The sequence below is a fragment of the Myodes glareolus genome, chromosome 17 (assembly GCF_982192425.1).
Source record: "Myodes glareolus chromosome 17, mMyoGla1.1, whole genome shotgun sequence".
Lineage (NCBI taxonomy): Eukaryota > Metazoa > Chordata > Mammalia > Rodentia > Cricetidae > Myodes > Myodes glareolus.
Genome location: NC_142042.1, coordinates 47,848,553 through 47,872,809, shown reverse-complemented (window position 1 = coordinate 47,872,809; position 24,257 = coordinate 47,848,553). Strand labels below are relative to the sequence as shown.

The following is a 24,257-nucleotide window of genomic DNA, read 5'->3' as shown; positions in this document are numbered from 1 at the left end:
AGCCAGGGCTACACAGATCCACCATGCCTTGAAAAACAAAAACAAAAACAAACGGAAAAAAACTCCGCCTTGGTCATAGTGTTTCTTCACAGCAACAGAACAGCAATGAAGACATCAGCACGCAAGGGCTAGAGTTTAGAATTCACTTACTGGAAGAGTAACTTTGGTAGGCACAGTCTGCAGTCAGTCCAGTGGGGCTAATGGCTTTCAGTGCCACTGTGTAGTTGATGCCACATGCGATGCATCCCAGGAGGCAGTGGTTCTGACGGGTGTGGCACTTGGACTGTCCGGCGTGGGACTCGAGCACCGTCACGTAGGTCTGAGCCGCTGTCCCGATAGTCCAGCTCACGTTGATTATAGACTGGGTGACCTGTGCTGCCGTCAGACCAACGGGACAGCATGGTACTAAAATAGAAAACAGAAAAGACTTTAATCTTCTTCCAGATTCCTTATAGAATAGCCACAATGGGACTGCGAGGCTGCACTTCGGGTAAAGCTCTCAGTGGGCAAGCCGACAACCCGAGTTCAATCCCTGGGCACTCGCAAGGGAAGCAGAGAATGTACTCTAAAGCCCGCTGACCTCCACACACACGTGATATGTGCACACCCTCCCCCGTCACACATGTACACTCACACACAATAACAAGTAAGTAATAAAAGGAATGGGACTTGGCTCACGCTTCTCTTAAAATCCTAAGTTTCTCATGCTTTCTCTTTTTCACTGGGTGGTAGTGGCACACGCCTTTAATGCCAATACTCGGGTGGGGGGCAGAAGCAGGTGGATCTCTGTGAGTTTGAGGCCAACCTGGCCTACAGAGCTAGTTCCAGGACAGCTAGGACTATACAAGGAAACCTTTCTTTTAAAAAAAAGTAAAAGAAAAGAAAATTTTCCTTTGTCCATATCCTCTGATGCATCTTGTAATATCAACCATGTATTGTGAGCATTTTCTCCAAGAATGTAGTACCCTAGAATAGGCTTTGGATCATATATTGTTTCTCTCATTTCTTTTTCCCTTTCTTTCTTTCTTTCTTTCTTTCTTTCTTTCTTTCTTTTTTTTTCTGAGACAGAGTCTCATGTGGGTTAGTCTTAAAGTCAACATGTATCTTTGGATGACCTTAAACTTCTAATCTACTTGCCTCCAACTCCTGAATGCTGGGATTATAGGTGTACACCACCACACCAGGTTTATGTGGTTCTTGGAATCCAACCCAGGGCTTCCTACGTGCTAGGCAAGCCCTCCACCAATGCTAATAATAGTGATATTAATGTAAGAATTTTGTTAGATATCTTTTGGGGGAGCATTGAGACATGGTATCATTGTGCAGCCCTAGACTGGTCTGGAACTCACTATTTAGACAAGGCTGGTCTTGAACCCAGAAATTCACCTGCTTTGACCTCCTTGGTGCTGGAATTAAAGGTGTGTACCACCAAGCCTGTCTGATGTTTTTCAAATACAGCGTTCTCTGGAGATCAATAATAGCTTCCTGGCATGGAGATCAATAATGGCTTCCTGTCATGGAGATCAATAATAGCTTCCTGTCATGAAGCTCTCATTGTCTAGCAGGCACCATGTTGAGAGCTTTGCTGCATAGTTAGCTCAGTACTCAGACTACCCTGTAAGAAGGCTGCCACCTGCCTTGTGGGCAGTGGTGGCGCACGCCTTTAATTCCAGCTCTCAAAGCGGAGGCTGATGAATTTCTGTGTTCGAAGCCAGCCTGGTCTACAGAGTGAGTTCCAGAATGGCCAGGGCTACACAGAGAAACCCTGTCCCACGAAAAGGAAAAAAATAAAATATTATTACCTGCCTCTTACTGATTAGGAAACTAAACTTGGAACATGTTTTCTTAATATTTATTTTATTTTTAATTCTACATACATATGTGTGTGTGCTTGTATGCGTACGAGTACAGTTGCCCATGGAAACCAGAAAAGGGCGTTGGGTCCCAGAAACTAGAGTTACTTGTGGTCGTTAGCCAACCTGATATGGGTGCTGGGAACTAAACTCAGGTCCTCTGCTAGGACAGAAAATGCCCTTGAACCTCTGATACATCTCTCTGGCCCTAGAAGCTATACTCAAAAAAGTGCTTATTAGAGGAACAATCGAAAGGGTTCAACCAAAGACATGAATAATAAATCAGCTTGTTTGGTTTCTTGTTGGCTGTTTTGACCGTGGCTTGGGAAGACATAAATTCTAAGGCAGTTTTCTGCAGGGTCAGCACATCCTTGGATAGGAATGCTGGGCAAGACAAGAGAATTTTGAAGCTATGTTTACACAACATGTAAAATGACAAAAGTTTTATTTTCCTCTAAGACTGAGACTCCTTGAAAGCCACCGAGTACTGTAGTACTGAATTTCCATCACATTTGGGGCAAATTAAATAAAATGCGTGTCCTAAAGCAAGTCCTAAGGATTCACTGAGCCAATGTGGCTACATACCTGTTTCCAGGGGCACACTGTAGCTGGGCAGGCTCTTTCCTGCCTGAGTTTCGGCCACAGCACTGACAGAGAACACGGAACCGCAGGGCAGGCCCCCGATCACGCAGGTCTCCCCTGTGCTGCTGCACTGGAACAGTCCCTTCTTCCCCTGGGCGGTCACCGTGTAAGTGGCACCTTCGTTAGTAGATCGCCAGTGCACATTAATCGTGGAGAACGCATCCTTTGAAATATTTTTTATTTCAGGACTGCAAGGAGCTAAGAAGTGTTAGATTATTAATTAAAACGCCAGAGTAAAAAATACCATACATGCCATTTGGTTTAAAACGGGCTCCTCGCCTTAACCTCCCCTTCCCAGACCCCCCTCCCCCCACACCTCCAGCAAAAGACCGCAGGGCTCCAGATACCAAGTCCTGGGTTTTATCCCTCCCTAGCCCTGCATCATCTAGGCTGGTAAGCACACCTAGAATCCCAGCGATTGGGAGGCAGAGGTAGAAGGATCAGGAGTTCAGGATCGTCCTGGGCAGCACAGTGAGTCTGGCCAACCTGGGACCTCCATGAGACCCACTTCTAAAAAGAAAAGCACATTGAAGTGGAGCCAGGTGTGATGGCTTATGCCTATAATCCCAGTACTTGCAAGCTGAAGCAGGAGGATTGCTGTGAGTTTAAGGCCACCCTAAGTTAAAGAGACCCTATCTAGTAAATAAATAAGTTATTTTCTTTTTAAAGAAAGATAACCTGGTAGGAGAAAGAATAAACAAGGAAATGACGTAGTGCTAAAATGCATCATGTGTGTATGAAATTGTGGAAGAATATTCTTTTTCTTCTTCTTTTTTTTTTTTGAGACAGGGTTTCTCTGTAGCTTTGGTGCCTGTCCTGGATCTAGCTCTTGTAGACCAGGCTGGCCTCGAATTTGCAGAGATCCGCCTGCCTCTGCCTCCCGAGTGCTGGGATTAAAGGCGTGCGCCATCACTGCCCAGCTTGGAAGAATATTCTTTTGCGAAATCAAAACTATGGCTTTCAATCATATATGCATATAGGTCAAATTCACAGAAATTTTTTTTTGCAGAAAAATGTTGACATCGGCATAGAATATTAGGTTCCTGCTGTTTTGGGTCAATTGGAAAATAAAACATTTTGAACTTCAAAATCCAAAATAACCAGGACAAACATCTGCATTTCTCATGGAGAGCAGGCAGGCAGTCCCCAGTGGCAACAGGACCCGATGGTTGAGGTCAGTAATCTCTGCCCCAAACTCCCCGTCAAGGTGATCTCTTCCTGTTTTTATTTTTTTCCCCCACTTTCCCTTCTTAACTTTCTTCCCTGCCCACTCCTCAATACAATAATGGAAGCTAAACCTGGGGTGGATGGGAGTTGGGAGTGTTAATTTCTCTCCCGAATCCAGGTATCTACATTTGGATTCCAATTCCTACAGCTGTAATTCCAATCCCAGCGCTGGTGGATCAAAAGCCTCAGGCAATATATGCCTGTCTGAGCAGCGTGGGTTTGGAGACATGCTTGCAGTGCCTACAGATGCCAGAAGAGGGCACCAGATCACTGGATCTGGAGCTACGTGAACTTGTGAACCTTCTGATGTGGGAGCTGGCAACTGACCTACTCCCTGTAGGAGGAGGAAGACTCTCAACCACCGAGCCACCTCTCCAGCCCCCTCTTGTGTAGGTCTTGCTGAACAGCCCTCTTGAGGCACACAGCAAGGTGACGGTTTAGACACCAGTGAATGACAGCACAGTGGCACCGTACCCGTGGTGACGTAGTGGGACGAGCAGGACAGATTGCTGCCCCGGATCTCGCTGAAGGAGTACACGGTGATGTTGTACTTAGTGTCACAATCCAAAGCCGAGAGTGTGCAAGCAGGAGCGGTGTCGTTGCACTCCACCACGCTGTACCCAGCTATGGCCTTGGTTTCATAGAGCTCGGCACCGCGCACAGGAGACCAGGCGATTTCCACTCTGTCGCTGGACACCAACACTGCGTTAATGTCGCTAGGACAACAGGGAGCTGCAAGCAGGAGTCCAGTGGGAACCAAGGTCAGTACAGGAGCAACGTCACCAGAGGGGGATTGTTGAGTCTTGTCCGCGCTATGGCCAGCCCTCCTCCACTGCCTGATCAGCTCCAACCTCCACCTCATTCCCAGGCTACCTCAGACCTCTCAGGGCTACTCCCGACCTTTGCTTTCACTTCTCTATAGACTTTTGGCCTCTCTGCCTGATAAAGTCGTACTGAGCCTGAGTCCTCAGCCCCTGTCTGTCTGCCTAGACCCTAAACCAGATAAAGATGGGGTCTGTGTGTACAGAGATGAGGATTGTATGTGTAGCTCTTAAAGGAGGCCCAAAGGACCCCACTGACAAATATCTAGTCCAGCTAGAGATTTCCCGGCTTTCCCACCTACATTCCATCCGTTCTTGAACTCCGGGTCCAGGCCACTCCTGTGCTCCTCGAGACCTTGCTGACCGCCTCTTCTAAGTTCCCAGAGCACCAATTATTCAGACCCCTCACTCTGGTAGAATTTATCATTATCCGCCCTTAGAACACTTTACAATTATAACACTCTATAAATAATTCGCTTCAAGGCGCCCACTCAACTGTTCTCTGAAGATCTAGTATCTTTCTATGCTCCTAGCACTGGGATTAGCACAGGTGGCAGAGAAATAGATAAAACACATTCCCTGCCCCCCACCCTGACAGATCCAAGCCAAGAGGAGGAAGATGGCAGTGATGGTCACCAAGCTAACAGATGCTCATAGTGACATAATAATGATGCCAATAAAAATAGTGGCATTCCATTTTATCACATATAAAGACCTGTCTCCGGATGCTGAGGGAATTTAGGCCTGAGTCATTATCCTACTGTAGAAGTGAGGTAGAGTCAAGCTTGGACTTCATCCTAGGTGTCCTACTCCAGAGCCCTCCACACCACGAGGCATCTGTCATGTCCAGGGGAGGACTGTGATCCAGAAACGGAGGAACTGTGGCCCCTCAGAACCTCAAACAGGCCTGAGGTCCGAATGAGAACTTTGTGGAGGGCTCAGGTTTTCAGGGGAGGGTTGAACGAAGGCCTTTCCCCTCCACTCCCACTTCCCAGCCTTGCATTCTGGTTAGACTGGGTCTCCAAAGCCAGCTCATCCCTACTCTGGAAAGAACGTGAGACGAGGGCTTTAACAGCCGCTCTTGGTCCTCAAACAGCTCCCAGATAGTGAAGTGGTACACGCAAGAGGTGGTTCATCCTGTTGCTGAGTTTACCAAACTCGGAACCCCCTTTACCAGCATCAACCGCGACTTACCTGTGGTGTAGTTGAACACGTCGCCCAGGGGGCTCTGCCCGGCTGTGTTGTAGGCAAATACGCTAATGAAGTACGTGAAGCCGCACTCAGACAGGAAGTGGCACCGAGTAAGGGAGGTATTGCAGTGTACTTCCAGGCCGTCGTCGCTCTTCACGAACGCCACGTAGTAATCGCCCAGCTCTACGTTAGACCAAGCCACAGACAAGTGACCAGGGGGGGCTTCCTGGATTGTCACTCTTCCGGGTGCACACGCCACTAGGAAACCATCGGAAAGAAGCAGTCATGTGACTATTGCAGGCGTCTTTTCTTTGCGTCTTGGCAGTTATCTGAGATGTCAAGGCAACCCAGATCAGCAACTCTGAGTTCTATAACAGATTGAGTTTGATGCAAAACATGCAGAACCATGTACCAGAAACATTAGGAGATACTTTTGTAGAAACAAAGACTATGCTAAACACCAATGGTCTCTTTTAATTCTTTCATTATAATGAATGTTATTTGAAATACTCTGCCATTGGAAGTGTTTGTTTGAAGTGGGTCTTTGTACATCAGGCTTCAGTAAGACTTACTAGATATCCCAAGGATGACCTTGAACTTCTGATCATCCTGCCTGCAGCTCCTAGGTGTCTGGATTACAGATGTGAACCACCACACCAGTTTTTTATGTGCTACTGGGGGTCAAATCCAGGACTGTATGCATTGCTAGACAAACACTTTACCAACCAACCTATAACCCCAGCATAGGCCATAGGAGTTTGGGATTCAATTTAAGACGTGTGGATTTTGTCAGGTGTGTATGTGTGTGTGTGTGTGTGTGTGTGTGTGTGCGTGCGCGCGCTTTCAGTCCCAGTATTTGGGAGGCAGAGGCAGGAGGATCTCTGTGAGTTTGAGGCCAGCAAACTCTGTTCTACAGAGTAAGTTCCAGGACAGCTAGGACTACATAGAGAGACCCTGTCTAAGGAAGAAAGTATGGATTTTTATTTTTAGAATATTTATGGAGAGATTTTGACTTTATTCAGTGATGAAAACCTTTCGATGGGAGCCAAACAGTAAATACCTGTAGTTACCTTTTTTGGAGGTAAAAATAGACCCATTATGTTTTCTGCTAACACCTTCTATTACTTTCACAGTAATTACCATTTTACATGTGAGTAAAATAAAGCCCACAGAGGATAAGTGAGTTGCCCCAGATAATACAGCTAGAAAGGTAAGGCATGGTTTGTATAAGCACAGCCCCTATATGTTCGTACATTTGAATGCTTAGTCATCAGGGAGTGGCACATTTGAGAAGGATTAGGGGGCGTGGCCTTGCTGGAAGAAGTATATAATCGCAGGTGGGATTTGAGGTTTCAAAAGCCCATGCCAGGCCGAGTTCTCTCTCTTACTGTGTGACCCATGAATCAGGATGTAGCTCTCAGGGACTGCTATAGTGCCATGTGTGCCACCACGTTCCCTGCCGTGACGATAAGGAGCTAAGCCTCTGAAACTGTCAGCCAGCCTCCAGTGAAATGCTTTCCTTTGTAAGAGTTGCGATGGTGACAGCGTCTCCTCACAGAGGCAGAGCAGCGACTAAGACATGGGGGTGACAGGGGTCTTTTTGGGGGTTTCGTACAAAGCCACGATAGAGTGGACAGTTCTGACCGTAGCCTTCTATGCACTCAGTGGCAGAACACCCCAGAGCCCATTCTGTCTCCAGAGAACATCCCACACAGATGGTTAAAATGCTAGATGCTCAGATGAGTTCCAAAGCAAACGCTAAGCACAACTTGCTGCAAACCAAGGAGATGTGCTCAGATGCTCTCAATTTTTATTTCACACGATGCTGCACTGTCTCTTCCAGACATGGCTCTCCTTGACTAGTGTTGCTTGGATTTCTGTGTCAAGGCAATAATTGTCTTTTTTTAAGACCAGCATGCACCGAAGTCTTGTGAAGGAATGATTTCAAGTGAAGGCCATCCATCCAATCCACAAGCTTTCAAAAGTTTTGTCATCGAGTTCACATTTCAGGGCCCTAGGAAATTATAATCCTTTCTAATATAGTTCTTCTGTTGATAACTCAAGGTTTTCTCATGACCGGTACCAATTATGTCATACCCACACGACAGTGGCAACTCCTGGACCAGTAAGGGCAGGACCTGAAAGTGGGAAGGACTCTTTCGGTATCACTTAACACCGCCAACATGTTGAAAATCAATTGGAGAGCTTTTAAAGACTATTCTATTGAGACTCTATTCCCAGAAATCCCAATTTAACTGGTCCTGGTGGGACCTGGGGATTTAGATTTTATGAGCATCCCTGAGATGCCTTTGTTGTGCATCTGAATTTAAAAACGCAGGATGGTTCTTCCCTATATTACCCTTCCCGCTCAGAATGTCTGTGTCACTGAGGTGTTCATCTCTCCCTTCACCCTCGGCCACTCTGTCTTTGGGGTCACTTTTTCTGTACCTGCTACACGAACTTGGAATTGTCGAAAGAAGTCTAATCACCTAGCTGGTGCCCTTAGTTTAACGTAACTCTAAGGAGTTGTGGATCTGAGGGTTTGACTATGTTTCTCCCCTTGAAGAAGAGAGGGCATCAGTTTGGTCAGAGCTCCAGTCTCTGTTCAGGTTCTTTTCACCTTACAGAGACATAGTTCTGATGGCTGAATAGAATGGACATTGTTACATTGTCTTCAGCCCAGAGGATGGCAGACAGGCAAGCGTGAGCACAGATCTCGGCTACACTGGAGGAAAACAGCCTTCAGTGTCTCTGAGTTTCAGCTTCGGATCTAAAAGGAAGAGTCAGGCCAGACCTGGGGGTGTGTGCCTGTGATCGCAGCACTTGGTAGATGGAAGCTGGAGGGTCAGGAGTGCCAGACCAGACTCAGCGACAGAAGTGACTCTGAAGCCAGCCTGAGTTTCGCTAGACCCCGCTTCCAACAAACAAGAAAAACATAGCAAAAAGAGGAGACGACTCCCAAAATTATCCTGAGGCTTAAGCAGTGGAATTATGGTGCCTGGGATGTAGTAGATCTCACTAAATGTTAGCTGCCCCTCCCCAGACCTCCACAATTGTGCCTTTACATCTCCGCCAAGAATAAAACTCGGGAAATACCAAAACACATTTAGAACTAGAAATCTCTCATCTTTAGTTTTATGAAGAGCTCCTACCAAGTCTTAATTATGAAACATGTCAAGAAGGGACAGGGACTGGGGAGATGGTTCTCTTTTCAGCCATGAGGACCCAAGTTCGAATTCCTAGAATCACACAAAATCTGAGCATGGCTGCACATGCGTGTGAGCCCAGCATCTGTAGACGGAGACAGGCAGGTCTTCCAGACTCAACGGCCAAAAAGCACCTTCTGGTTCAGTGAGAGATGCTTGATTCCTTGCCAAGGCCAGAGGCGAGCCTGGCGGGGGAGGATGCCGATCGTCTTGCCCTGGCCTCTGTGAGTGCATTTGTGACTGCCAGCATCCTCATACTTACATTTGTGCACACACATACCACACACGCACTTACACACGTGAAGGAGCAGTTAGTTACTTGTGATATGAAGAACTGTAAATAAAAACTGGATCTTAGAATTTTTAAAACTTTGAAAAATTAAAACAACAAGCAGTTATAGTGTGACCACCTCAGCCCCAGCTGTCGTAGGAGGCTTTCTGAAGCCCTGGAATTCACCAGCCTGGACAGCAAGGCGAGACCTTGTCTCAAAAAGTAAAATAAAATAGCGTCTAATTGTAGGTACACAGGTCTTTTTCCCTTCTTCCTGGCGATTAGCAGGGCCGTTTGACCTCTGGCTCCCTGGAGATTCTGCACTAGCACTGGCTTGAGGGTATAGTTTAGGAAGAACTTGGCTCTCTTTTGTTATGGTGATTCCACCTGTAAACAAGGTTCCAACTGCAGGCCCTATATGCCTGCCACGCCTGCCCCTCCCAGCTGATTCTGCCTGAGGCGCCGGGCACCTGTCATCTCTACCACTGCTCCTGAGGGGAGGGGGGCCGTGCCCTTTTGAACCCTCTTGCCCACTGGTATAAATACCCGACTTGAGTTTAATAAAGTGGCCATTTACTCTTTGGTAAGTGAGCAGGTCTCTTTGTGTCTGTGTCTGTTTAAACCCTTAGGACAGTCGCCCATTCTCGTGGACTTGAGTTCAGGAAAAGCGCGCGCCTGAATCGGGCCTGGGTAGCCACAGAAAAGTGCGGAGGCTGAAATCAGAGAAAGATGAAAAAGAAAAAGAATGAGGGGCTGGAGAGATGGCTCAGTGGTTAAGAGCACTGGCTGCTCTTCCAGAGGACCCAGGTTCAGTTCTCAGCACCCACATGGCAGCTCACAACTGTCTGTAACTCCAGTTACGGGGGCTCCAACACCCTCACATAGACATACATGTAGGGAAGACACCAATTTACATAAAATAAGCACATTTTTTAAAAAGGAAAAAGAATGAAAGACAGGAATAGAGGCCAAGCCTGTGAATAGTCAAAGAAGTACTGTTTAGCGATCTATAACACATGCTTCTCTGTTGGTATTATTCAGTCACCGAAATCCCCGGCGGCTCAATACTTTCATTTAGGTCAGGGTTAGCTTTCCTTTTTTTTTCTTTTTAAAAAAAGGTTTTATTATTATTATTATTATTATTATTATTATTATTATTATTATTATTTATATTGTGTGTAATGTGCTGGGGGACGGTGCCTCAGCATGAATGTGGAAGGTAGACACAACTTTGTGGAGCTGGCCTCCTTATACCTCTGTGTGGGTTCCTGGATTGAACTCAGGTTTGTGTGGCAAGCATCTTTACCCTCTGAGCCATCCTGACAGCCTCTCTTTTCTTTTTTTCAGACAAGGTTTTGCTAGGCAGCCCTGGCTGGTTTAGTACTCAGTCCGTAGCCCAGCCTGACCTCAAGCTCACGGCAGCCCTCCTGCTTCAGCCTCTCAAATGTCGGGATTACAAATATGTGTCCATCTTAGACCAGACTTGGTTTGTCACTGCCTCCAGAAGATTTTAGAAGCTTGCTGGGGATTTCTGCTCCCCGCATGCAGCCACTCTGATTGCCAGCCCTGCAGGGTTTTCGATCTTTCTCACGTACCAGTTTTCAGGGTCGAGGCAGAGGAGGACCGGCTGGAGCCAGCGTCGTTGCTGGCTGAGACAGAAATCAGGTACTCTGTTCCGCACTGCAGGGAGCTGAGGCTGCAGGAACTGAGAGCTGTGCTGCAGCTCCGCTGGGAAGACTCGCTCAACGCCATCACAGTGTAGTTGAACGCTCCTTCTGTTGGTGTCCAGGAAACAGATGCCTTCAAGGCCCCGCTATCAAAGAGGACTTGAATGTTGGCAGGGGCGCGAGGACCTGTGTTTTTGAGAAACAAGAACCTGTGTAAGATTTAGCTTAGTAATATTGAGGTCATCAGGAGATACGAGACCCTAGGAGCTAGATAACGTTAAGTTGTTCAAAGCATAAAATTGGGACTTAGTGTATCTGGGAATTGGTAACGTAACGGCCATTACTGTGCAAAATCATTCTTAGCTATGCAACTTTGATCATATTACTTATCTTTTTCTTTTCATTTGTAAAAATTGACTTAAGAGCACATTTAACATATAACTGACATTTAAAAGCATATTTTGAATGCATGAACATATCACCTAACAATTGGTGAAGAATAACATTGGAGAAGCCTAGGGCATTGGTATAATTCCAGCCCTTGGGATGCAGAAGGAGGAACATTGGAAGTTCGAGCCGACCTGTGCTACATAGTGAGACTCTGTGTCAAAAAGACCAAGCAACCAACAGAAAAAGAACAAAATGAGTTTATACATATGAGTATGTTATCACATGGCAGATCAAATGTTTTCTCTGTTATTGGCCCATGAAGCTAAACATTTCAATTCTTAGACTGAGAAAGCATCTCCATAGTAAAGTGTTTGCCAAGCATGAGGTGGCAAGGAGCGAGGTTCAATCCCCATTTTCACCCTCCCTTCCTCCCCACGTGTAGATTTGCAGTTTTGATCTCTGGCTACTTTTAGTATTAACAGTTTTTAGTTCACAATCATTTCTGGGTAAGCAAACGTTCCATTCTAAATCAGAGCATAGGAAAGCCTCAAGTAGACGTTCACATACGAAGGTACTCCTTTAGTGGCTCCCAAACCCTTTCCCCTTATTCTTATAAACATGCCTGGAAGTATTCATGGCCAAACCATTTACAAACCTGGAGAACTGAGGCAGCCAGTTGGCTCAGCTGCTGAAGGTGCTGGGGGCCAAGCCTGTCGACCTGAGTTCACATGGTGTAAGAAGAGAACTGACACACGCAAGCTTGTCCCTGACTTTCACATGTGTGTCATGGCATGATGCATACGTGCGCACACACACACAGAAAGTATAGAAAACTACATTTTAAAGAACCGGAGGACATGTGCTCATGAGGAAAAGTTGACCTCAGTTCTCCTGGGGAAACCTGTGTTGCGATGACATCTTAGTGGACCTTAGACCATTACATGGAGGGCTTCTGCGGAGCACATGCTCATCACACGTCTCCACGGAGGAGCCACTGACAGCTGACGACTTCCGTAGGAGGGCGTGGCCCCTGGTAGGTCGACTAAACTCCAACCACCTTACACCTGAGAGTGTAGAGGCAGCACAAATTGGACTTGCTGGATTATAATGTTTTAACTTTGTTTTAAATGATGTTTATTTTTATTTCATATGCATGGGTGTTTTGCCAGCGTGTATGTCTGTATGAGAGCATTGGGTCCCCTTGCACTGGCGTTACAGACAGTTGTGAGCTGCCATGTGTGTGGTGGGAACTGAGCCTGGGTCCTTCGGAAGAGCAGTCAGTGCTCTTAAACACTGAGCCCTCCCTCCAGGCCCTGCTGGACTGTTTTATTTTAAAGGGGGGTGGCTAGAGAGATAAGAACACTTGCTGCTCTCCCAGAAGATTGGTGTGTGTGTGTGTGTGTGTGTGTGTGTGTGTGTGTGAGTGTGTGTGTGTGTGTGTGTGTAGACTCCCTCCCAGCATCTACATGATGGTTCACAGGTGTAACCTTAGTCCCAGGGGATCTGACACTCTCTTCTGGCACATGACTTTAATCCCAGCACTCAGGAGGCAGAGGAAGGCAGGTCGAGGCTAGCCTGGTCTACAAAGTGAGTTCTGGGACACAGAAAAGCCCTGTCTCAAACAAACAAACAAAAAAACAAAGCAAAACAAAGATTCTCAAAAACTAATACAAATATTATTAAAAAAAAAAAAAAGACACCAGGTGTCTGTCTTGTTCCCCTGCCCTGATGCAGACGCTCCTTCCCATGCACACGGGACCCACGTACGTCCTAGCAACGTTCTCTGTTACACATGACTGTAATGGCCGAGTTATGCATCTTTGGACAGGGTCAGTTCTTTGGGTGCAGAAATCGCTTTCTTTCCTTTTGGACTCCCAGTAGCTAAATATTTGTAGGAAGATGAGGTGAGGAAAGAGAAAGGAAGGGGGAGGGGAGAAGAGAGGAGAGGAAAGGGCAGAGAAGAGGCCAGGGCAGGCAAGCCACTAAAAGGCCCAGGAAGGCTCATTTGGCATCCAGCCAACTGTGAATCACCTTGGGGCTACATGCCATCCTTTTCCCTATATGAGTGCTGTATAAAGCAACCCATCTCTTCTTCCTGAATCTCTGCTTGGCTCATAAGCAATGAGACTCTCATTCCAAACTCAGAGAACGTTGAAGAGACTATTTCTGGTTTCTTTCTGCCTTTCCTGGATCCTCCTCTAAGAGATAAAACAGCCCACTGGTTAAGTTGGTGAAGGTCTGGCATTTATTTTACACACACACACACACACACACACACACACACACACACACACACACACACACGCATGCGTGCCCTTGCTCCCTGATTCTCCAATCTCACTCTAGCAGTTGAATTTGGACTTCCGGCGCTCAGGAACACTTCCCCCCAGGATGGAAGGGTGCTGCCGTGTTGGGGGACTAAGTCTGAAACACACTCTCATGTCAAGCATGGGCACGGCACAACTCTTTCTGTGACTGTGCCCGGCACAACGCGGGCTTTGGGTTGGCGCACACTCACTAAATGTCTGGAATGAGTGAATTCCTGTTCTTTCTTGTTTAGACTGTTGGCTAGAGTGCAGGAGGGAAAGAAGCAGTGAATGTTTTAGTTGACCCAACAGGACCAGGAATGCACAAGGAAGGATTGGTCAACCTAACAAGAGCCCGCCCCTTCTGCGATCTGGAATTTGCATGCGGCAGCGGACTTGACAAGTAGAGGGGGAGGTGCGCGCTCCCCATCACTCGGCGAGCGTTTGAACTGCTGCCGAGGAATAGTCAAGGCACTATAAATAACTTCATAATAAATTTAAACAGCTGTAGGCAGCTGCTCCGTACTCATCACTTTGCAATTGCTCTCCACGACTGCGATACGCAGCCCCCTCATTAATCAAAAACGAGATTGTTCAGAGCTGAGCTGAGGCGTCCTTACTGGTTCTCTGGTTGCAGGTGGAGTCGTCTCCAGGGATTCCATTGGCGTTCCACGCGTAGGCTTTTATAGTATAGAGAGTCCCGGCATCTAGGCTGCTGAAGGTCAAGGAGGTGTTTGTAGTATTCTCCTTCCAAATTCTCCCCAAGCCATTGGCTCGCATGACAGACACAGAGAAGCCGATTGCCATATAGACGGCACCCCACCTCACAAGGATGGAGTCTGGACTTGGAGAGCCAACTTCCAGAATGGGTGCCGCCAACACTGTTAGTAAAAACAAAATGAAACCGTGAACGCGTTTTATAGAACTCTGTAGAGAATAATTCAGATTATCGAGGAATTAAATAAACGCAGGTGGATTCTCTCTTTTATTCATAGTATAACGGGAGAGTTCCATTTAATAAATAATTGCTCATTGGATCTGAGGATGTAGCCTGGTGACAGAGTGCTTATCTGACCCGATGGAGGCCCTGGGTCCACTCCACAGGAAAGCTATTTAAGTGTATACTAGTAAGAAATGATTTTGGCTGGAAATGTGGACTCTCAAGCCAGGAATGGAGGTGTGCATTTATAATCCCAGCAATCAGGAAGCTGAGGCAGGAGAACTGCTTTGAGTTTAAGGCCAGGCTAGGCAACCCTGTCTCAAAAAATCTGAGGTACAAAGACACTAGAAAACACCAGGCAATACTTTCAACTTGCGGTTGATCAGAGGTTGGATAGAGTATCCGTATAAATGAATACGGAAAATGATTGTTATTTTTATGGACGTTTTACTCTTTTGGCTTTTTGGGGGGCCCACAACCCAGCTCCCAAATAAATCACACATGGAGGCTTATTCTTAATTATAGATGCCTGGCTAAGCTTAGCTTGGCTTGTTGCTACCCAGCTTTTCTTAACTTGAATTATCTCAACTACCTTTTGCCTCTGGGCATTTTCTTTTTCTTTTTTTTTATGTCTTACTCCACAGCTGGCTGGGTGATTGGCCCCTGATATCTCCCTCTCTTTGTTCTCCTCTTCCTCAGTTCCCCTTCTGTTCCTACTCTGACTACCAGCCCCACCTATCCTTGCTCCCGCTTCGCTGTTGGGCTGTTGGGCGGTCAGCGCTTTGTTAGACCATCAGGTGTTTTAGACAGGCAAAGAATCACAGCTTCCCAGAGTTAAACAAGCGCAGCATAAGCAGAAGTCACGCACCTGAAAATAACATCCCCGGCAGTTTATACTGCTTTAGTATGCAAATTACTTTTATGTTTTAATGCTGAGTGAACTCAGAGCCCATGCAAGTCGGGCCAGCGCTCTAGCACGGAACTACACACCAAGCCCTGCACATTGCCGTTCACAAATATGCCCAGGTGTAACTTTGATGAAGCGAACTGAATGCTGACGGCAAATCCCCAAACCTGTACTGGTTAATGCATCTGCCATATGCTCAGTGTGCCACAAAATCTGTTCTGTGCGTTCCCTACTTGGCGTGGATAAAAACAGAGATTCGCTTTTTCAGGGATTTAAGAGCGTTCTGCTTTTAAAGTTGCCCAGAAATGGGTTTTAAATCCTGAAGCAAATTACTAGACATTTAACAGTCCCCTTCTCCACAGATTGCTGAGTTGCAACAACAAAAACAAATGAACAAACCAAAGGTGGTGGCTGTGGCCTCTGGGCCGGTAATTGTGGAACTCACGTGTGCACAAACCACACAACACGTTTGCGGTGCTGTTGAAACTGATCTGGGTCACAAGCAAACACGCAGACAGCATGAGCATCCGGGTATCTACCTGTCTTCGCCTGCTTTGGAGACGATGCCTGGCTTTGTCCCGAGGCGCTGATGGATCTGATGGTGACTCGGTACAAGGTGGCAGCCTTCAGGCCAGTCACGGTGCCTGGGGAACTGGCCACCACGGTCTCAATGACTGTGTCCCCATCTTCAGCTGTGAGCAAGTAGCTTGTGGCCCCTGGCACAGCAGTCCACTCTACAGTGATGCTGTTGCTGATTTTTGAATATGCCTGATCGATAGTTGGTATTTCAGGCGCTGAAAGAAGTTATGAAGTTGTGCGTTAGCCAGGATATTCTACATGGATAACACTTTTCACCTCTTCCTCCCTAAAGACATTGTTCTGGTGTCTTCCCATGAACATAAGCTTTGGCTTCATTTCCCAGAGAAAGAAGGAAGCTGAGTGTGATGATGCACACCTGTGGTCCAGCTACATAGAGGTGGAGGCAGGAGGATGAAATTAAGGCCAGTCTGGATAACTTAACAAGACTCTGTCTCAAAATTTAAAATAATGATGATTATGATTATAATAGGTATTAGGATGTAGTTCAGTGGTGGAACACGTGCCTACCATACATTAAGCCCTTGGACCTAATGTCCAATATCACAAAGAAGAAAGAAAAGAAGAGAGGGGCTGATCCAGGGCTCAGAAGGCTTGCCAACAAACCTGACTACCGAGTTTGATCCCTGGGATTCATGTGTTAGAGCTAAGAACTGACATCTGAAGTCCGCTAACCATAACATGGGCATTGTAACACACAAGTGCACACACCACACAGAGCATGCATGCATACTACACACACACATACCACACACACACAGAACATGCATGCATACTACATGCACACATATCTCACACACAGAGAGAGCATGCATACACCATACACACACACACAGAGCCATGCATACACCACACACACACACACACCACATATACACACACACAGAGGCATGCATACACCACACACACACACGCGCACACACACACGCACATACACCACACAGACATGCATACACACCACACACACACTCATACTACATACACACACACAGAGGCATGCATACACCACACACACACACACACACACCACATATACACACACACAGAGGCATGCATACACCACACACACACATGCACACACACCACATAGACATGCATGCACACCACATACACACTCATACTACATACACACACACAGAGGCATGCACACACATCACAGAGGCACAACACACACAGACACACCACATAGACACACAGGCACACATGTACAAATAAGTAAATGCAATTTTTAAAATACAAAAAAAAAAGACTAGAAAGAGACAAAGAAAGAGATGGGAGTCTAGTGGGGACAACTGTTTGCAAAAGCCAGCCAGAGCACAGCCGTCACTGGTCAGCTGCCTGGGGGCCACTTGTACTTTCTATGCTTTTAAGTAAGTTGAGTGTGAGTGGAAAGAGGTTGTGGGAAAGAACTTTGAGAAGGGGCAGAAGATAATGGAGGGGCTTTATTCCAGAGGGTTCTACTCGGGTTTGGTATTCGGTGAGTTTCCAAGGCTGCTTTGTCATGGCTGTCCTTCCCTGCCCCCACATAGGCAGCACCGCTGCCAGCTGGGCCCTCCATGGCCACCTCTCTCTGCCTGTGGTCACTTTCTAACAAGTCTGCACATTTCCCAAGTGGGCTCTAACCTAACAGAGGCAGGAGGAGAACCGAGTGCTTTGTTACTCTCGGGGCAGAACGGTTTTCAGATTCTTCTATATACAAGAAAATTAACTTTATTCTTCCTTTGTCTATCAAAATATATGCCTCAGTGTTAAGTCTTAGATACCGAAGCCCTTCGGGGGCTGTCTGCAGTTCACCATGGGAATGGGAATGTTTACGTCATGAGCATGTATGCAGGAGAGCCCTCTGCTTCCAATACAGGATGGAACATGAAGGTGAGACTCAGATCTACCACTTCAGAACACCCGCAGCCACACACACACACACACACACACACACACACACAAAGCACATGCACACAGACACACACATACAATGTCCTGTGTCTTGTAAGAAATCCAAGCAGAAGAGATCAACAAATCTATGTTGGGTTTTTAATTCTGAAACTGGCTCTCCGCCTGTTAATGTTAATGTACTCTATTTGTTGAACACAGTCACCCTATGCCAAATTTACAGCTGAAGGGCAAGCCAGACATGGTGGTGCATGCTTGTGACCCAGCACTTGGGCGGTTGAGGCAGGAGGATCTCAAGACTGAGGTCCAACTGGGCTACATAGACCCTATCTCAAACAAACAAATAAACCACAACAAACCAAAGCCTGGTATAGCATGCAAGCCTGCAATTCCAGCACGGGGAAGGGGGGGAGGGTGGGGGGGGGGGGGTCCTCAACTACACAAAGGGTTAGAGAAGGTCAGTCTATTTACAACCCTGTCTCAAAAACAGCCACCAAAGAAATCCAAAACTAGTCAATCAGACAACCAACCTCTCCAAATCAAGCACGTAAACAGATTAGCCAGAAAAACTACAAGGTAAGAAGAACAGAATGAAAGCCTCATGGTTTGCCAACACCAACGCTTCTTGGCTTCCCTTCAGCCAAACCCCTAGGTACACAATACAGACAACCTTCTTCTCCTTCTGTCTCTGTAGTCAAGAGAGCTCATGTTGGCAGCCACTCAGAAATACCCAGGCTGTAAAAAATGAACAAAGTCTCCAGTGTTCTTTGGCCAGATACTTCTGGAACACCATCCAGGAGTATCTCTGTCACAGAGAGAAAACCGCGCTGCTCATATACGCTGGGCAAGGGTGGGGGCCTGGTGGCCTTTTGCCAGCGAAGCTGATTCTGCAGGAAGACTGGATGCCCCTTCTGGCCCCTCAGAACAAAAAGACCCAGTAGGGCCCCCCTCTCCCAACCCCTATCTCTCATCTGCACGCCCTCCCACCCCACCTCCACAAGTAACATTTCCCTGTGGTCTGTGCCTCCTTTCTGCTCATTTTCTGGTGTCTCTCAACGCCTTCTGTTTCCTCTCTCCTCCAGCTTGCTTAGCTTAGTGCCTGTGATAGATAGGCCTGCTCGTCGGAACAGACAGACTTCCTGGGAAAGTGACCAGCTGCAGGCATACAAGGCCCGAGGCTGCACTATGGAGAAGAGCTCAAAGGCCAGCACGCACAGACGATCGCCCCACAGGCGGCCACAGTGCCTGAGGACTCCACGTTGTCCCCCCAGCGAACTGAGCAATGAAGGAGTCCCCACAGGAAGCGCTATCAGCAGAGTGAGAACCTGGGTCGGAAAAACGGCAAAGAATTTGGAAGCAGGAGTTCTGGGTTTAAGGCCTGGCTCTGCTTTGTACTTCTGTGTCTGAGTAACCGTGAGACATTTAAGCGCTTGTAGGGTAAAGTTTCCTCCTCTGAGAAAGCTGGGCGACCCACAGTAGCTATACTTTAGGAATTACTTGGAAATGTGTAAGATGCCTGTAATTTATGATTATTGTAAAGATTAAATAAAAGTATATGTAAAGGTACTTTGAAAGTGTCATACCCCACTGTGTGTGTGTGTGTGTGCGTGCGTGCGTGCGTGCGTGCGTGCGTGCGTGCGTGCGTGCCTGTCTGCCTGCCTGCCTGCCTGCCTGCCTGCCTGCCTGCCGAGGTAAGCAAGTGTGGATGGGTTTGGAAAAGCCAGATCATACAGCATAGCCATGGGAGAGTCCAATGAAAGTAAGATCCTGGGGTGTCGGGGGTTAACACAGGCAGGAGAGAGACAGAGAAAGAGAAAGACAGACACAGAGAAAGACAGAGAGAGACAGCGAGACAGACAGTGAGACAGAGTATGCCTGAGTCTCAGTTGGCTCTCGGCAGACTGATTAGTGCCAGTCACAAAAGCCAATCAACTGAACCCTCTAGAACAGAGGTTCTCCGCCTTCCTAATGCTGTGCCCTTCCTAACACAGTTCCTCATGCTGTGGTGGCCTCAACCGTAACATTTTCATTGCTACTTCATAACTGTAATTATGCTACTGCTATGAATCATGATGTAAATGTCTGTGTTTTCTAACAGTCTTGGGCGGTCCCTGTGAGAGAGTCACTCGACCCCCACCCCCAAAGGGTCACAACCTGCAGGTTGAGAGCCTCTGCTCTAGGGGATCTAGCAGAATCCCTGTGTTCATGGGGCAATGGCGTTGTGGATGCTCTGAATGGCAGCATTTGTGTATATCAATGCCTGGTGAGCCTGATGTCAGGAGCAAGTGTGGTCATCTGCTGTAGAGCACATGAGCCTGGGTGCTCAGTTCTAGTGCGGTAGAATGAGGCCGGGGGGAGGAGGACCAGGCTTTGGGGACATTTTTCTCATGAGAGGGATGGACTGGTAGGTAGATCTTGTGCTATGACAGGTTTCAGCAGACCTTCAAAGAACAGAAGAAGCAAAGTAGCTATTGAGCAGCTGGGGATGTGGCTCAGATGGTAGAGTGCTCCCCTAGCTGCTGGGGATGTGGCTCAGTTGGTAGAGTGCTCCCCTAGCTGCTGGGGATGTGGCTCAGTTGGTAGAGTGCTCCCCTAGCTGCTGGGGATGTGGCTCAGATGATAGAGTGCTCTCCTAGCTGCTGGGGATGTGGCTCAGATGGTAGAGTGTTCCCCTAGCTGCTGGGGATGTGGTTCAGTTGGTAGAGTGCTCCCCTAGCTGCTGGGGATGTGGCTCAAATGGTAGAGTGCTCCCCTAGCTGCTGGAATGTGGCTCAGATGGTAGAGTGCTCCCCTAGCTGCTGGGGATGTGGCTCAGTTGGTGGAGAGCTCATCTAGCATGGTGGGGATGTGGCTCAGATGGTAGAGAGGTCACCTAGCACGTACAGAGCTTTTGTTTCATCCCCAGCATCCAGTGTTCGTCTATAATCTACGTACTTAGGAGGCAGAAGTAGGAGATAGCAAGTTCAAGGTCATCTTTGACTCTACAGTGCATTTTATGCTAGGCAGAGGGACATAAGACCTTGCCATAAAATAAAGTAAATGTGGGACTTTGGGAAGATAGAGCCTGTAAAGGGACAGTTGAAAGGGATGAAGCTGATTCCAAGGAAGCAGATAAAGCTACTGACACTGTTTCTTTTGAGAACAGGTAGCATCTAGTTCTTTACATTAAGAGGCCTGGAGATTCCGGTTGTTCCCCTCCAGCCTTGGTGCTAGAGATTGAATGAAAGCTCTCACACCAGTGTAACTGAGCTCACCACCCCAAGCTAAATAATGATTAAATTATATTATCATTTAATAATAACATGGGGTTTTTGTTTTGTTTGTTTTCCCCCTCCTCCTTCCCCCTTTTCTCTCTCTCTCTCTCTCTCTCTCTCTCTCTCTCTCTCTCTCTCTCTCTCTCTCTCTCTTTTGTTTTATTGACACAAGGTTTCTCTGTGTAACAGCTTTGACTGTCCTGGAACTCACTTTGAAAACCAGGCTGCTCTCAAACTCAGAGATTCACCTGTCTCTGCCTCCTGAGTGCTGGGACGAAAATTGAGTTCACCACAGCCGGCTGTTTGTTTTCAAAACAGGGTTTCTCTGTGTAGCCTGACTGTCCCTGTCTTGGAACTCACTCTGTAGACCAGGCTAGCCTCCACTCAGAGATCCACCTACCTCTGCCACCCAAGTGCTGAGATTAAAGGTGTGAGTTATACCGCCAGGCCCAGCTTTAATAATGTTATATTTATCATTATTAAAATCTGGGGAAGAATGATAGAAATAATGAGCCCTATGTTCCCCACTCTCTCAGTCTGAGAGAGAGAGACTGAGAGACAGAGAGAGAGAGAGAGAGAGAGAGAGCTAAGAAGTAGGCACTTCTCATGTTGATGAAAGGGAAGTCTTAATTCCCTAGATGTGCATACAGCCACACTGATGTATCCAAAATGAAACTTTTGATTCTCAGCATTCCTGAGTTTTGACCAACTCAGAGAATATAAATCAGCTCAAAGTCCTCAGAGCCCAGGCACAGATCAATAGCAATGCCAAAGCCCAAAGAGAATCAAATACACACACCCAAGATGAAGCCTTCTATACAGTATAAATCAGGCACAGTCCGACTATTGAAAAACCAAGATAAACCCGTTAACAGCATTACTGGCGTCGGAATCTGGCCATCCTGATTTCTCTCCAATGGGATGAGCATGTTGGGACTAAAAGGTCCTAAGGTCTCAGTGGGTCCTGGGACTTTGTAAGACACAGTGAAGTTTGCTATACAAGGGGCAGATATTTATTTTTTGATCACTTATAAACCAAGCAGAGCAGTGCCGGCTTCTCAGGTGACTGAGGCAGGATTGCTAAAGCCTGGGAAATCAAAGCCAGGCTGATCAACATAGGGATGCATCTCAAATGAAGTAAATAAAACCAAAAGTAAAAAATTTTACAAAATCATTAGGAACATGATTATACACTCTTTCTCATAGCTTCCTGTACAATCATGAAGGTCTCTCAAGAGTAATATAAAATGATGGGGTGGAGAGATGGCTCAGCAGTTAAGAGCACTGACTGCTTCGTCAGAGGACTCAGGTTCAATCCCCAGTACTCACATGGTGGTTCACAACCATCTGTAATTCCAGTCCCAGGGGATCCAATATCCTCTTCCGGCTTTGTTGGGCACCATGTATGCATGTAATACATGGACACATACATGCAGCAACACACCCATACACATAAACAAATTTAAATTTTTTTAAAGAGTAACATAAAGAGTAAAAATAAAGGAAATGATTTTTAAAAGTCAACTGTATAGCTGGATGTGGTGGGGCACGCCTTTAATCCCAGCACTAGGGAGGCAGAGGCAGGCAGATCTCTGAGTTCGAGGGCAGCCTGGTCTACAGTGTGAGTTCCAAGACTGCCAAGACTACACAGAGAAATCCAGTCTGGAGAAAACAAAAACCCCAACTGTATGTGTACGGATTTTATGAGCTATTAAAATGCAGCCATCTATTCAATGTAAAAATTTTATGATGTTGGCAAACACTGAAAGTTGTTCCAGTGTGTACTGAATCGCTGTGAGAGCCTGTCTCTAAGGGAACTGATTGTATATGGTTTTTGCAGATAATTTAAAGCCTATTCAAGATAAATTCCTGTCCTGTGAACTTAGATTTCTAGATGGATGAGGCATGAAAATTTTCTAGAAAAGTTACCGTGGCCTCCGGTCATTTATTCAAGAAGAAAAAAAATAGTGATTGAAATCCTTTTTAAATAAGGAAACCTCTCTACAGTTCTGAATCCTATTACTGCGTTGATCTCAGGATAAGGCTCAATGTGCGAAGCTTCCTCTCTGTCTCTGTCTCTCTCTCTCTCCGATTTGCTTTTAGTTTTTTTGCTTTTTTGAGACAGAATCTCCTGAACCTCAGGCTTGCCCCCAAATTTTTACATAGCCAAAGGTAACCTTGAACATCTGACCTTCCTGCCTCCACCTTCCAAGTCCTGGGATTCCAAGTGTGCACCGCTGCACCTGAATCGGCATTTCTGGTTTTTCCTTCTAATGTCCCACAGAGAAGTAGAAAAGTTATATAAGGAGATTGTCTGTGGTGCAATTTTAATTTTTGACTGGATAGTGATCCCTGCAATAGTTTGTCCACGGCTAACTGGATGGGGAATTCGGAGCTGTAGTACAGCTCTCCCTAGCAATACCTTCAAAGGGCTTATGTTGTAAATATGGCCCAGTTGATTTGTTTTACTAAGTGTGGTCTCCCCCCAGCACCTTTTACAGTGGTGTTAGCACCCAGTATGCATGCTCAGAAAATGTTGCTACTTGCCCTCTAGGATAGTCTTTATAGATGAGGCTAGACCGATCGACAGGGGGAATTAAAATCAAACAGAGGAAGAGGAAACTTGCGTGTCAGAAATCGTTACCTGTTTTGGATGAAAGAACCTGAAAAGGAAAATTTAGAAAGTTAGAAGAATTAGGGAAAACGGCATTTGGGGAAATGAGACGAACACATTGACCAGAACACAGCATTCACAGTGCTTCCCGTTCACCTGAGTGCTTCTCTGTTGAGCTCATTTCCCCGCAATCGGATCTACCAGAAGGCAATGCTGAAAATGACGCAGAGGCTGGCTACCATGTTATTTCGTTTTCCCCTTGAATCTGCCCAAGTCAGAAACTGCTGACAGATTTTTTTTTTTCAGGAGTCTTTGTTCTTCGAACACAATGATAATCTTGTCTCCTTTCTTTAGTACAACACATTAGTTCTCAAACACAAAAATGTACCGTCTTCGTATGATTTAAAGGTATCTCTAGTTATATCTTCCTACTCCTCAGCCCTACATAAAGAGAGACAGATGGTATCTTCTCCCGCAGACT

At 46.6% G+C, this 24,257-nt stretch overlaps 1 protein-coding gene across 1 annotated transcript in view; it reads right to left on the bottom strand.

The window, feature by feature from the left end:
- Positions 1-17,576, bottom strand: part of Fndc7 (fibronectin type III domain containing 7) — a 29,689-nt gene extending 12,113 nt beyond the window's left edge. Inside the window, exons 1-8 of the mRNA XM_087897408.1 lie at positions 17,480-17,576; positions 15,961-16,215; positions 14,195-14,455; positions 10,807-11,064; positions 5,738-5,992; positions 4,197-4,454; positions 2,439-2,693; positions 151-405 (exon numbers count right to left, since the gene is read on the bottom strand). Of these exons, the coding sequence (XP_087753534.1) occupies positions 151-405; positions 2,439-2,693; positions 4,197-4,454; positions 5,738-5,992; positions 10,807-11,064; positions 14,195-14,455; positions 15,961-16,215; positions 17,480-17,576 (1,894 nt within the window). The remainder of the gene's footprint in view (positions 1-150; positions 406-2,438; positions 2,694-4,196; positions 4,455-5,737; positions 5,993-10,806; positions 11,065-14,194; positions 14,456-15,960; positions 16,216-17,479) is intronic.
- Between the last annotated feature and the right edge of the window lie 6,681 nt (positions 17,577-24,257).